At 36.9% G+C, this 15,691-nt stretch overlaps 1 protein-coding gene across 2 annotated transcripts in view; it reads left to right on the top strand.

Moving 5' to 3' along the window:
• The first annotated feature begins 397 nt into the window (after positions 1–397).
• Positions 398–15,691, top strand: part of LOC130010356 (sodium/hydrogen exchanger 10-like) — a 40,559-nt gene continuing 25,265 nt past the window's right edge. Inside the window, exons 1-2 of one of the 2 annotated variants that reach the window (XM_050554471.2) lie at positions 398–601; positions 15,392–15,519. In XM_050554471.2, coding sequence (XP_050410428.1) covers positions 15,423–15,519 — 97 coding nt within the window. In that variant the 5' untranslated portion in view covers positions 398–601; positions 15,392–15,422. Of the gene's footprint in view, positions 602–8,453; positions 8,474–15,391; positions 15,520–15,691 lie in introns of those variants that run through there. The other variant, XM_056101803.1, reaches the window with a different exon arrangement.

The following is a 15,691-nucleotide window of genomic DNA, read 5'->3' as shown; positions in this document are numbered from 1 at the left end:
TCAGATTAAATTAACATACCCCACCTCTCATCACAACCCAAACATGATTTATTGATATCATTAGAATAACTGAAATATGTAAGAGGTGCAATGTTCAATCAACTAAGTTTTTAAAGATCAACTTGTGTGGTATGAAAATAATTTCCTATATAGATGGAAGTTTGGGTTTGTTTCGTTTTATTTTCATTGAAACTTTACTACAAAATATGTCTCAATACACGCACCAACCCTAACACACCTTCATTTGTGTATGTTTGTGATACACTCATAAAGGAAGTTCATAATTTTTAACAACATATAATACGTTTCACTTGTGGCAACCAAATGTTAGTTATTGCTGTTAGAAAATGGACTACCAAAATTAGCTGGACACAAAAAAGTGCATACAATGGCGACCCAAGTACTTTTTGTATTTTAAAATGTGTCTAGTAACGTCTTATTATGTGTCTATTTTTCATTGGAGCGTACTCATCCAATATATTTTCGACTAGTCTGTCTTGGTTCATTAGAAAAGGCCTATATGCATATCCGTTAGAGACAGAATAGTAGTATTGCGTGTACGCATTCAGTGGAAACCAGAGTTAAAAGGTACAGATAGAAGGTAAGACATAAATTGTGACATATCCGTTCTAATTGGCTTGCGCAATCTCTCTATTTTTGTTTTGCGCGATCTATCTATTTTCAGCGTTTAAAATAGCGGCTCGCCGGGTTTTTAAGCACCCTAATTTCACACTAGATTGCCCAAAAACTTAGTGAGCCGCAGGTGCGCAAAAATTGGTCTTGAGAACATTGCCTTTGTTCTATGTAATTGGCTTGCACCATCTATCTATTTTTAGCGTTTGAAATAGCGGCTCTACACGCCCAAAACCCGGCCAGTCCCATGTAGCCTACACATAAATTGACTGCGAGAACATTCTCCTTTGTTCTATGCAACATCTGGTCTGATTGGCTTATGCGATCTATCTATTTTAAGCGTTCGAAATAGCGGCTCATCGGATTTTTAAGCACCCTATTTTGTTTTTTCTAGATAGATGCGTAAAACTGACAAACATAGGCACTAAATAAAATTTATAACATGGTTTCGCCTTTGCCTTATTTTGTTACGAAAAATATATACACAAATACATGAAATGTTATTATTTACTCCGTATAAATGGTGCCTAATATCTTATGATATTACTATATTTATCCAGCACATTTTTGTCATATAAATCGCTCTAAGGCCTCTGATGTTGCAGATACGAGCATTAAGAAAAGAATAAGATCAGGCCAATCGTGATACGAGGTTTTGTCACATGTTAATAAAATGAGACGGTTTGGATGGCGAATGGTTAGCACGTGCGCACTGTATCATACGGTCTGTCATTGAGTCAACTGGCGTGGTTTCGATTCCCCGGATGTACGTGACAAGGAGTAGGGTCGCCTGTCCAACCTCGTGAAATAATATTGAATCATGTTAGCCATGAAATGACCTGGTTTGTGTCGAGTGGACGTTAAACCCCATCTCTCTCTCTCTCTCTCCCCTCTAATAAAATGAAAACTATTTACCGCAGAGCTCTGATTTTTTGTATGATGTATTTCACGTTAATAAATTGTGTTACGCAAAAATGTGATTTTCGAAAATAAATTGCCTCCTTACGAGGTTTTGGAATGATACCGACGATAATTATCCTAGAAAAATGTATTTGTTTCGGTTTTGTCTTTTCTTTTACTTGGAAATATTAGATGTTTCTGTCCATCCATCTATCAGAAATCACATTTACGCCACTGGCACCATTGGTCGAACGTATGATATGTAAATAAGAACGTCACAAACTGTTTTAATATGACACGTAACAAATGGTTATTTGCATAATAATTGCACTTTAAATATACTTTAGCAGTGTAGTTTTTCTTGTAATAACCATTACATAAGGTCCAAAGTAAATATTCTTTTGTCTCGAGGGGGGGGGGGCATAGGCGTACGAGCTGGGCGGCCGCCCCCCCCCCCCCCATTTTGGGCACCAAATGCTGGGAAAATTTGGGCACACAATTGTACTTTGTAAAAGTTGTATAAAAAAATATTGTGTTCTTGAATGCGTCCAATTTAACAGCGAATTTAAATTCAGAGTGTCTATAGTTAGGCAATTAAATAGAAATCTTAAGACTCGAACCCTCTATTGTTTGGAGTACAGTAAGCCACGAATTACAGTTACATATACAGCTGTTTTTAGTTGTGTATATTACAAGTAAATAAAATTTAGTTCTCTTTTATTGATGACTAGCAGGATACCCGGCTTCGCTCGGGGGTCATAACTCCGAAACCGGAAGTGGTAGACTAACGCCACCTGGCCTATGTTACTCCCCGGTCCGAGCTACCCCTATACCCCAAATTTCAGACTCGGGGCAGACCTAGTGTAGCCGCCAACCCCGAACAGACCGGCTTCGCTCGGGGGTCATAAATCCGAAACCGGAAGTGGTAGACTGACGCCACCTGGCCTATGTTACTCCCCGGTCCGAGTTACCCCTATACCCCAAATTTCAGACTCGGGGCAGACCTAGTGTAGCCGCCAACCCCGAACAGACCGGCTTCGCCCGGGGGTCATAACTCCGAAACCGGAAGTGGTAGACTAACGCCACCTGGCCTATGTTACTCCCCGGTCCGAGCTACCCCTATACCCAAAATTTCAGACTCGGGCCACACCTAGTGTAGCCGCCAACCCCGAACAGACCGGCTTCGCTCGGGGGTCATAACTCCGAAACCGGAAGTGGTAGACTAACGCCACCTGGCCTATACTACTGGACAAGACGTTGATTTACACCCCACACCTTTGAAAAAACCCATATCTGTCCCTTATTTACACAAACTAGTATTACTACCAGGTTCGTTTTTCATGCGTGAAATAATTATAGAAAATTGAACCGGAATTTAAAGGAGCTAAATCGCTAATTGGGACCTAGAAATTGACACAGATAGCTCGCAAAGCATATAGTAATGTAATATGAATGTATATAAACTGATTTCCATTCAATCGTTTCCGTTTTTACTCTTTTTCAAATCAGTTATGTTCGGCGAAATACGCCAGAAGTCTCAAACGAATGGCATTCTCTAATAGCGTCTGGTTATTCCAATTTACACCGATTGTATTTATTACGCATGTTCTCTACATAAGAATATGACGTCACCGTTTTTGGAGAACTGTTTGGCAAGATTTATATTTGGAGATTTGTATTTGGAAATTTGTTGTTCGAGATTTATTTTTCGTTGTATGTCTATAATGAAATGTAAATGTAGGCTATTTTTTTTTTTGCATTTCTAAAATAAATTCTATCCTTATATTAGACTGCAATTAAATTAAACAAAAATACAATTTACAAATCTGATATGACAAATGTCTGATTTGTAAAACAAATTTTGATTTTAAAATACAAATTTTGATTTTAAAATGCAAATTTTGATTTTAAAATACAAATTTTGATTTTAAAATACAAATATTAATTTTAGTGTATAAATATCGGAATAAGACAACACATGAAGAACTAAGAATTAAGGACTATGAATTAAGAGCTGTTTGGTCTTCCATACAGAAGGTCCACAAAATTTTTACAATTCACATTTTACGTCAACGACAAGGGCCATTATCCAAGAAATTGTGATCTGATGTAGACCAAATTCGTTTTAACCGGACCAAAAATTGGGGATCCCATAGATTACACAGATTTTGTACATAATTCACATTTTGCGTAAAAAGCAAGGATCATAACCCAAAAATCTGCAGTCCGATGCGGATCAAAATCGAACTCTTCAAATATCGCCCGATCGTTAACATATAGCGTTAGTTTAATCTGAATCGGAGTAACATTTGTTGACCATCCCGATTTTCACATATTCTCAGAAATAAAATTTATTTACATTTTAAATTTAAAGTAGCTCTGTCTCTAACTCAATATCATCCAAAACCTTCGACAATGAAAACACGAATTATTTGTCAATTTTAATCAACATTGGTGTTGTGATCTTACCGGGAAAAGATGGGCTTCTGATATTCAATATTTATGACAAAATAAACATTTTACGATTGGTACACGAATCGTGTACCATGATGCGATTCAGCGCAATTTGTAACAAGCGACTCGGAAGAACGAGGTTAGACATATTCCACAAGTCATGTCAAACGGTGACCCCTATTCTTATCTGGAGAGGATGTGCAATAAATACTATCAGTGTAGACTGGAAATACCAGGCGCTAGAGATTGTCATTCAAATTACATTATTATATACGTTGCGACCCATTTGTGTCAATTTGTAGGTCCCACATATTAGCGATTTAGCTCCTTTAAACGGCAAAATAATAACATATATTGCCCTTCCTTTCGAGGTCTTTTCAGTGCGTGATCCACATCCTGTACTTGATAACGAATGAAGATTTAAAAAGCTCGGTTCATACTACATCCGTATCCATAAACGTATCCGCATCCGTATACGCGTTTTGCCGTTCAAATAGAAAACGTCCGGATTTCAAGGCTGAATTGTCTGTCAGAGATAACATATTGTCATTTGCAATTATGGTGTCTGACAGTGACACAGGGGAAGTCTTTCTTTTGTATTTGTGGACCCAAAGACGAAAGAGAAAAAAGAGAGTAGGGGCACACAAGGCCAGGCTTTTCTTGGAATGAATTGAGTTTCTATTTGGGAGCAATCAATCCGGCTTTACTGACGCAGTTGTTTTTGTGCGCAATACGTGCCGGATTCTATTTCAACCCTTTCTCTAAAAATGACTAAAGTATACCATTACGTATTCACGTACGTATTTACAGATACGGATACGGATGTAGTATGAACGGACCTACGGGTTTATGTTGTTTGAAAAGGCATCGCATATATGTAATAATGTTGCTAGAATTTTTGCTCTTGAAATTAATGGTGGCAGTATATTTCATTAATTAATATCTTTGGCAAGTTGGTAGATTCCCACATATGTAGAATTGTACTTAATCAACTTAGTCTGTAATTGACATATTGTTATATAAAGAAAAGTTATTTAGCCAAAATATGTGTCTATAAAATATCACCAGATATCACGTGCAAGGAAATTTAGGATTGCATCATATCGTTAATTGCACAGGTTCAGGGCCATGAACAGGCTTTCTGTGCATGATATACGTGAGTGCTATATAAGATATCTATAGTAAACTTTAAAGTTAGACTTCCATTAGATTTCAGAGAGGTTCCATCTGAGTTCCTAGACAGCCGCGAGGCTGGATAAGGTTGAGAAATGGTTTTAGCTAGTATTGTTATCTATTATGCTTGTATCCATATGTATTCGGCTATGCTATATAAAATGTAGAAGCGAACTGTTGCATTGTTATTCCTGGTAAGACAAAAGTCTTAAGAAAACAGTAAGAGAACTGTAAGAAGTAAAGACAGCTAGAGACAAATTCTAGACGATCACAAGGCTACAGAAATATGTAGTAAGAAATGATGCATGGGTCGTACGTAGGATGTGGCGGTCGGTTTCCTCGCCCGCTCTCCACGTCAGACAAAAGACCTGTGGTGCTACATATATGGAGTTAGTTTCTCGGTTCTAAGTCAGAGGTTTTAAGGGCTTTTCACACAAATGTAAGCAGTTCTATTCTCCAAAATACAATCGAGATTGGCCCTTTAATATTGTTCATATACCTATATTGTGTGCCAAGTATCAAACCTTTTATTGTTAATATCAAGCCTTGAATTTTTTTATATTCTCGTGTTTTCTAACCTTGCTACTTGCGGTGACAAGATCGAGAATTATGCAAATAAAAAGGGGCTTTCCCTTTTTAATTTGCGACACTAACGTGTAGCTTGTTTTATGCTAACAAAGGTTTGGGTTACTGTTTAGGAACACCGTTAGCCGTGACATTAAATATATTACTTCAAACAACCCATACAATTACAAGTCTACCAGTGTCCTAACTTTTGTTGAAAGGTATATATGTGCATCATGTATAATTTTTCATACAGGAAGATAGCATTTAAAGATACCTTTCCATGTACAAACTATCTAAGCCGATGATCTATTTGGACTAAAAACATAGTAAAATGTTTGCTTTAAATCCTTCTCAAAATATTTTAATCGCAAGAAAACTACCACAGACCGGAAAAAATCATTTCAAGGAGGCTTGTTTTTCACATGACTTGATTGAGGGAGAATCCCTGCTTAGGTTGTATTTGCCGTTAGTTGCTATCAATTTATCATACATATCGAAGCCTAAATAAAATCTTGGGGACGCCCTTTCTTTAGAAACCACCAAATTAAGTGACCATTTGTGAAACTATCAATGAAACTACCAAGAGTTTATTAAACCAACGTTTATAGTAGTAAAATACACACAATTTCCCATTTAAACTTTACTGTGACTTATTGGCTTGTAGAAGCAATTTGTTAATATCAAAACAAAACGACTGAGACTTGGCTAGTTACCAACTAAATTTAATCTGGAAAATGTAATATATATATAAGTGTTATTAGTACAGATGCTTGTAAGCGTAATATGATTTCATCTTTAATAAACTTGATTATGTGCTTTGGTTTATTTAATAGGGTGCCGGGGATGTTCAATTTCAATGATGATTCCCATAGTTACACGCTGGTTTCCTCTTCTTGGTAGAATTAGTTTGTACCGTTAGTTTTCAGTTTATCACAATTTTCATGGGCGACAAAGACGACCATGCTGTTGGCGTGCGTATTTTTTGTCACTGGCAACCTATGTTTATTCAAAGATTTCAATATATTTTAAGGCGCGCACATGTACACTTGACTGCACATAAAACACTAATTTATATGTTTAACAATCGAGTACTTCAGTGGCAAATTAACCCTTTCTACAGAAACTTGCCGCATAACTTAACACTCAATTGAGGTAATTTCGTGAAGTAACCCATAGATACATGTATGGAGGGATCGCTTTGTCTACCCGTCACAATTTCTTTATTCTTTCAGCAATTTAAAGGAATTTGTAATTTCTACACACATTAAACATGTACTGACGTTGCTATTTACAGACCCTCCCCCATCCCTATCTCTTTTTTCACCGAAACAAGTTGATTTTATTATTGAAGAAGGGACTGAAAAAGTGATTGAAGATTGGAATTAAATCTAAAGTATATTGATCTGAATGTCTGTATCTATGTTCATATCTTGTATACTAAGACCAACCTAAATTATAGTTGGTGAATGATTCTGTTCTGGAAATATTTCTTTCATTTTTAAAATTAATATTAATGGCTGGTCTTTGTGTAGTGGAATGTATGCTTTATGTTAGATTTCCATGTCAGAAGAACATTGATGGTATGATTGTGTTCACGAGAAATGTTGAAAATTTGTCATGTTAGAAATTTGTCGTGTTAGAAATGTTTCATAGCACAACCATCGTCTAACTGATGACGATTCAACGAAATTTAAGTGTATTTAACACAAACGGACACGCGAAGAAGAAACATTATTACGAGTATATATATCACATACACAATGAAGAAATGGCCAACATCCCTGAAGATTTAGCTCCATCTTACTATTCAGTTTCAAGTCAGATTAGTGTCATGCCAGCACTTCTGGAGATTTAGCACATCATTTTCTATTCAGTTTCTAGTCAAATTTACAGACACAGAAGAAGTTCAATTTCAGCATTATCCAGCCCAAAGACTCAAGCAGTTTCTAGATGACTACTAGAATACGTCAGGAGTGTAGTTCGCTAAACTCATACCTCCCAAAAAATTAAATTGATTAGTAGCCGTTGGTATAATTGTGGATATCCAAACGAAAACGCCAACCATTTTCTTTTACAATATAAACCATTTAACACTAAAAGAGCAAGGTTATTTGAATCCCTGGCCCTTTTCCCTAAGATTAATGTACATACCCTATTGTGGTGGGGTGGGGGTGGATGGCTGTATGGTTAGCGTGTGCGCGCTGTATCATAAAGTCGGTTATTGAGTCAACTGGCGTGGTTTAAATTCCCCGGCTGTACGTGACAAGGAGTAGGGTCGCCTGTCCAACCTCGTGGGGTTTTTCCGGGTCCCCAGGTTTCCTCCCACTGATAAAGACCCCTACGCGCAAGCGAATTATTGAAATAAAATTAAACCATGTTAGTCCCGAAATGCCGAGTTGACGTTAAACCCCATTTCTCCCTCTCTCTCCCTATTGTGGTGTAAAAGCAATTTATCCAACCTTAACTTATTGCGTTCATGCATGAAAGCAACTAAACGTTTTAAATGTTGTTTGTAAGCCGTGCTATATTTGTTACATCTCACAATTCTCCAAGTAAACTGCACTATTATATGTATATACAATATTTGAATATGCAAAGGGCGTTTGTAAATTTAATCGCCGGACTCTAATTCAGCGTTGAAGAATTGTTATACATTTCTCCTTCACCACGCATCATACAGACATATTGTGAGTCTTCAGATATAGAAGCCCAGATGCATCAGAACTTGGAGATGTGGAGATATTAGGTTGGTTCTCTTTCATATTCTCAGTAGATTTGGAGAAAGACACGAACGTTAGGTTTGACTGTTAATTATAAGGTCCATGAAGATGTGCGAACAGCTGCAGGTATAGATTACTCGATCCCCCCCACATTTAATACTTAAAGCCCAATATTGGTGTCAGTCATTATAAAATATGTGATATAGAACTGGTTAAATACATCCCAAATATAACTTTAACACAGAGATCATTGCTACGGGAGATGTGTAACAAGCACGTGAAGAAACGGGAAGTGACGACAAACATGACAAACACGAGAAATCCTACTATATAACTGATTGAAGCAACGAGCGATAACAGACACCGGATTTTTAAGCACCCTTTTTCGTTTTTTCTAGATAGATGCGTAAAACTGACTAACATAGGCCCTAAATAAAATTTATTTGACGTAGTCCAGCATTTATAACTTGGTTTCGGTTTTGCCTTATTTTGTTGCTAAAAATAGATACACAAATACATGAAATGTTATCATCTCCGTATAAATAGTGCCTAATATCTTATGATATTACAATATTTATCAAGAACATTTTTGTCATATAAATCGCCATAAGGCCTCTGATGTCGTTGACGATACGAGCTTTTAGAAAAGAACAAGATCAGGCCAATCGTGATACGAGGTTTTGTCACATGTTAATAAAATGAGGCTGGTTGGATGGTCGAATAGTTAGCACTTGCGCGCTGTATCATACGGTCTGTCATTGAGTCAACTGGCGTGGTTTCGATTCCCCAGTTGTACACGAGAAGGAGTAGGGTCGCCTGTCCAACCTCGTGAAATAATAATGAACATGTTAGTCACGAAATGACCCGGTTTGTGTCGAATGGACTCTCTTCTCCTCTCTCTCCCTCTCTTTCTCTCTCGCTAATTAAATGAAAACTATTTATCGCAGAGCTCTGATTTTTTGTATGATGTATTTCACGTAAATAAATTGTGTTAGGTAAAAATGTGATTTTCGAAAAAAAAGAAGGCCTACTTACGAGGTTTTGGAATGACATCGACGATAATTATCCTAGAAAAATGTATATGTTTCGGTTTTGTCTTTTCTTTTACTTGGAAATATTAGATGTTTCTGCCCATCCATCTATCAGAAATCATAGTTACGCCATTGGCACCATTGGCCGAACGTATGGTATGTAAATAAGAACGTCACAAATTGTTTTAATATGACACGTAACAAATGGTTATTTACATAATAATTGCACTTGTAAATATACTTTAGCAGTGTAATAACCATTACAAAAGGTCCAAAGTAAATATTCTTTTGTCTCGCTATACTACTAGACACGACGTTTAAAAAAAACCCATATCCTTCCCTTATATTGTACTATAGTGTGTGTGTGTGTAAACAAGTGTTTAATACTTTGTTTACACAAACTGTATTACTACTTGGTTCGTTTTTCACGGGTGAAATGATCCTAGAAAATTAAACCAGATTTTTAAAGGAGCTAAATTGCTAATTGGGACCTAGAAATTGACACAGATAGTTCGCAACGCATATAATAATGTAATATGAATGTATATAAACTGATTTACATTTTTACGTTTTTACACAAATCAGTTATGTTTGGCGAAATACACCAGGGTAAGGTTTTCGTTGTTCACCCGAGTCACTCGAGTCGACACCAGACCGTTCGCGTTTTGAATCGAGTTGGTCACATGACTGACTCGAGTCGCATCACGTGACTAACCCGTTTACTCCCCGTTGAGCGGAGAGTAAAAGGATTTGTCACGTGACAAAATGGCGTCCTATACGCAAAAAAGTCTGTCTCTCAATCACATACTGACGTCGTAACTGTTTTGATGTCATGTGACTACTTGGACCGTTCGGGATGTTTCACCCGGGTAAACTCGGCAATGGAGTCGACTCGAGTGACGCGAGTAAACGACGAAAACCTTACCCTAAAGTCTCAATCGAATGGCAATCTCTAGCGTCTAGTTATTCCAATCTACACCGATAGTATTTACTGTGCATGTTCTTCACATAAGAATATGGCGTCATCGTTTGAAATGACTTGTAGAATATGTATAGCCTAATTCTTCATGTCCCTTGTTACAAATGGCGCTGAAACGCATTGTGGTACACGATTCGTGTACCAATGGTAAAATGTTTACCTATTTTGTCTTAAATTTTGATTATTAGAAGCCCATATTTTCCCGATAAGATCAAAACAACAATGTTGATTTGAACTGACAAATAATTCGTGTCTGGATGAATTTGAGTTAGAGACTTAGCTAATTTAAAAGGAATTTCCTGAAGTTTTCCTTTAGAAGTAAATATCCGGTATATAGAGTCACGATCTTAAAATGTTCGCCCATTATAAAAACATTATATCTCTCATGAACCATTTTATGGACTAAATATTTTAACGTAGCCTCAATTACTATGTAGTAAAGATTAATGGCGTCATTGAGCAGTGTGAAAGTAATCTTAGTGCCAAGAAGTCAATGTGAATGCACAAACTGGGATAATGAAGACGGACATCGACCACGAGACAAATGTTTATTGAACAGCGGCATTTCCGTGTTCCGGATGAGCGGATCTAGTGGGCGCAACCGACACACGCCCACCTATCTGGATCCAGAACACTGAACACTGAAAATGGTATTTCTGAGTTTCTAGCCTTCGAAATATTCCGGGGGAGGTCACCCGGACCCCTCTCCTCCTATTGTGCGCTTTGGGCCTTCGGTGCTCGCAGCGTGCGACTTCTCCGCCCTTGCACACCCTTATCCACGGTCTCTGGATCCGCCCTTGTTCCGTCTACCCTTCATCGAATTCCAAATGCCAAGTAGGCCGCATTCCATGGGCACAAATTGTCGTTGCAAAAATATTTTCGTTCCTACAAATCGGGTCTAGAAGAAATTTTGTCAGTGTATTGTTCATATAGAGATATACGTTTGTTGTAATGTTCCCCCAAAAATTCCATAGTTCTTCGGTGATATTCTTCGTTGAAATCCGGACTATTTAGTGCGCGAGGTCACTGGACAGAATTCAGCGTTGTTCGCCGCGTCACGTGATCGTTTTTTCCACAATCGACCAATCACGTTATTGTCTACATTCGCGTGTGTTGTTGGTAAACACAATGGCGTGCTTCACGGGGAACACATTGCAGTTATACATGTAGAAGCTACACTAAATGGCGACAAAGGCTCAATTAACTTGTATTGTTCACTTAGACAGTGTTAATAAGGGAAGAGCAGAACCCTTTACAAACACAAGGTGAGATAAATGTCGTGAAGTAGCTATAGACTGGTTTCAATTGGATGGAAATGACCAATCCATTGCAGCATTTTTCGATACAAATGGATATTTTATTACGAAGGATATTATATTGAAGATACAATCGACAGTGGTTTTGGATTTCATCCAACGTTTTATAGATGTTTTAAGAACAAAACAGTTAAATGATGCGAGAAAGAAAGAGAGTGACTCAGTGATAAGGCAGCGTCTACATTCAGTCCAACCGAAACTAAACTGTCACGACATACATACAGACTATTAGTATTAGTATTACTGTGATGTGGTCATAATATATTTTACCAAACATTATTTAACAACTTACTATTAGTATATTAATCATTCGACAAAAATAGCAATTCACTCATAACATAATATTTTAAACACGGTTTCACCAAACCTTCAACAAGATATGACCACTTCATTCCAACTAGTAGAAGTAATAAATAAATGTAATAAATAAAGGTGCATCATATATAGGCTACAGACCATAAGTCCAGAAAAATTTGTGAATGAAAGAATTGAATATAACCATCCAAGTCAACCCAGAACATTGCATGCTGTGATTCAAAGGAAAGAGGGAATTATACTAAATAATCAAAGTTTTTGATAATCCCTAATTAAGTCTTTCACACCCCACTGATAAAGTAACATGAGCTGAACATTAATGTCCAGTCGACATGGTTCTTTTTTATTTAAATAATTTGCTTGCATGTAAGGGTCTGTAGCAGAGGAAGGAAACTGGGGGACTCGGAGAAAACTCACAAGGTTGAACAAGTGACCCTAGTCCTTGTCACGTACAAGCAGAGAATTGAAATTAAGTCATTGACGCAATGACAGACCTTATGATTTCATGTGTACATGTTAAACCATTCGCCACCCACCCTCCATATTAAATAGATGTCTTTGTAAATTATGTATGTTATAGTTATACAGTGTATTAAGTATTAAATGTCTACAGTGTTTTTAAATTTATGTATTAAAGAAATGTATATAAAAATATTATCTATTAAGAAATATTGGTATTTATATTATGCAATATTTATATTAATAAATATCATTTGATACATAATATATCAAAATTCAAATGTTCTTTTTGGCCATTATGACCCTAATGTTTTGACCGTTATGTAGTTTTGACCAAAATGTTTGACCGTTATGACCAAATACTTGAGTCATTTTGGTTTAGGGCCTTTATGTCCATAACCCCTACTACTAGGCCTAGTACTTCAACAAATTTAAAAACTAAAAGTGTGTCTCATTCACCCCTGCTCCTTCAGTAATATCACCAAAGGAATCACATCATGGTGCAGTACTTGTTACTACTTCATCAGAGTTAAAGAAGTCAGTTTTATCAGAGAGCTGTATAATTTGCAAGAAAAAATCCAAGTATGTTCGAGCGGGGGCCATACAAAAGAGGGACAATTTAGTCCAGTGCGAAATAAAAACAGCATTTTTATTATTTTATTTAAAGCACCAATAACACTTTTGCTGTTTTGATAAGTCCAGTGAAACAAATACCGGTAGCCTTATTCTAACTACTAAATGAGTTAGTGTCTTATTCTTAGTGTAAATCCTCCATTAAATTGTATTTTATTTATCTTAGGTGATCAAAAATATTTTTCAAATCAAAGGTAATTAGTTTTGGATTTGTTCGACTACATGTACAGTATCTGTTATAATTGTTTAAAAAAATCAGAATATTTATTAATCAGAAGCAAGATTCCAACATTGAAAGTGTGTTTGGCACTTTTATCGATGATTACATGTAAACTATGTCGTAGGTGAGCCCCATATTGATGGGGGGGGGGCATCTGGTTCATTCGCAATTGCAGACAAAACCCATTTTGAATTCATATATCTATTGTAAGCTTATACATTGTAAATGCAAAATTTTTTTTTGTCCATATGGGCTTTTCCCTGACAATTCTGAGCTAGTTCAAATTATTTAAGCATTTCTTCTTAATATTTCTGCAACTTTTTAAGTTTTCAACCTTTATTTCAAAATATGTTTTTTCATTCTTAATCTTAGCTATACACTAGCCTATCCATGATCATTATCAAGACAGCAGGCTAGACAGGTTTTAAGTATTTTGTTATGTAAAATGAATGATTTTATTAGAATTACACTTATAGAAGCAGTGACCTTGTTGCATTCTCTGTAATCTCCCTTGATATTAAGGCATTTTTCTAGTGAAATAGACCGGTCCAATATCCTTAATCAGTGTCGAAAAAACCTGACTGACTGCCACATTTTATGTCAGTGTGATCAAAATACCTTTTGTGGCTCTCATACACCACTTCTCAACACGGGTGGGACGTTTTTGGGGTTCATTTGATCTCTGTTCGTCCCAACCGCGAGCGATTTGCAAGGTAAATCGTTCGCATGGCTTTGTTTACAAATGCTCTAACCTGGCACTTGACCCCAGAATTTTTGACCGCAACCCCGCAAGCGAGACCGCTGATTGGCCAAATTTTAAATAGATGCGCAGGATCCAACTCACATCTACGCAAATATGGATCCGCACTATAAAGAAATAAGTCATCAATTTATAGCCTATTTCGAGCTTGAACTATTAAATTGGCAGATTTTATTGGAGAACTTTGTGGACATATTGATTGCACGATTATTGATAGTCCGATTTGTAGACCGGTTTAGCGGGAGCGAAGGTGACAAGATTTTCATCCCGAGAATACGGCCTAAAGGTGTGTTTTACGTGAACGCCACTGCTCTGCACCACAGACTGGAAAATTCTCCGGTGATCAAACTATGGCCCTCCTGATTACTGATCTAGCGCTTTGGGCACTGAGACACGGTGGCTCCAGATGTTCGTGGCAGCCCAGACTTTGAAATGAAATTGGGTTAAAAGTCCAGCGATTATATACTAACCTGGCGAATAAAACGCGCATACGCCATGCTATGTACAGTTCAGGAGTCCCGTTTTTTGTCCAATCCACTCGACTATACGCTGTTTCTTGCCAGGTACTCGGTACTGCACCGCTGGAAAATCCATAGGAACTTTCTTGACAAGGATCTCCTAGTTAGTGACACACGCATGCATTTTAAATTATAAGGGATGCCATTAAATCATATGCCGTGGTTTTGGTTCCACTCGTGTATGAACGAGTGTGATCAACTGTCTACCTTCGTGGGTTTTCTTTGCATTTCATTGTTTTCTCTCACTTCAAGCGATTTATTGAAATAAAGGTATACATGCTGGTATATGGGTTGGTTTAATCACTTTGTCAATATTTATATACACACAAAATACAGAATACACTATTGAAGACTGAAATGAGTCAAATAAGTTAAGCAGCCTTGTTAAGCAAATTTGGTGATATTTTAATTGGAAATTTTCAAACACGGTAAATGGGATATAGTGTAACATATTGGTGTTTGTTTTACAAATCTAAACCCACTTTTATTCACCGTGTCTTTAGAATTCTGGAACTTGTCGTAAAATAAGAAATTGTCTCAAGTGTTATATAAAGTGCAGGTAGTACGCCTTGACCTGACTTATCGAAACTACAATTCCTTTTGTACTTATTAGCCAATAAGGCAACAGTTTGGGGCGGAATTTACTGGTTAAAATTACTCGAAGTTATCAGTTTGATACTGATGACATTAATAGCAAAACATTATTTTTCCAGACGATCTTTTAAAAAGAAAAAGAAAATCAACATGAATAACAGTAATATAACGGAACTCATTTATGAAGGGGAAGATGAAACTAGTTCAGACATTGTATTTTTTATTTTTTGTTGTTTTGGATTCGGAGGTAAGTTGCATCGATAGAGTAACCTAATGCCGACTACGCTTTATTTATTAATTTTTAGTCTTCTCCGAAATTCTATCCGGATTATCGCCCTTACTATTTTTTGACGTTATAACTCATGTGGTCAACCGACACTCTATCGCTATCAAGGAACGCCATTCAAGACCGGTCGCAA

This window comes from Patella vulgata, chromosome 6, assembly GCF_932274485.2.
Source record: "Patella vulgata chromosome 6, xgPatVulg1.2, whole genome shotgun sequence".
NCBI lineage: Eukaryota > Metazoa > Mollusca > Gastropoda > Patellidae > Patella > Patella vulgata.
This window is presented reverse-complemented; position numbering and strand designations above follow the sequence as displayed.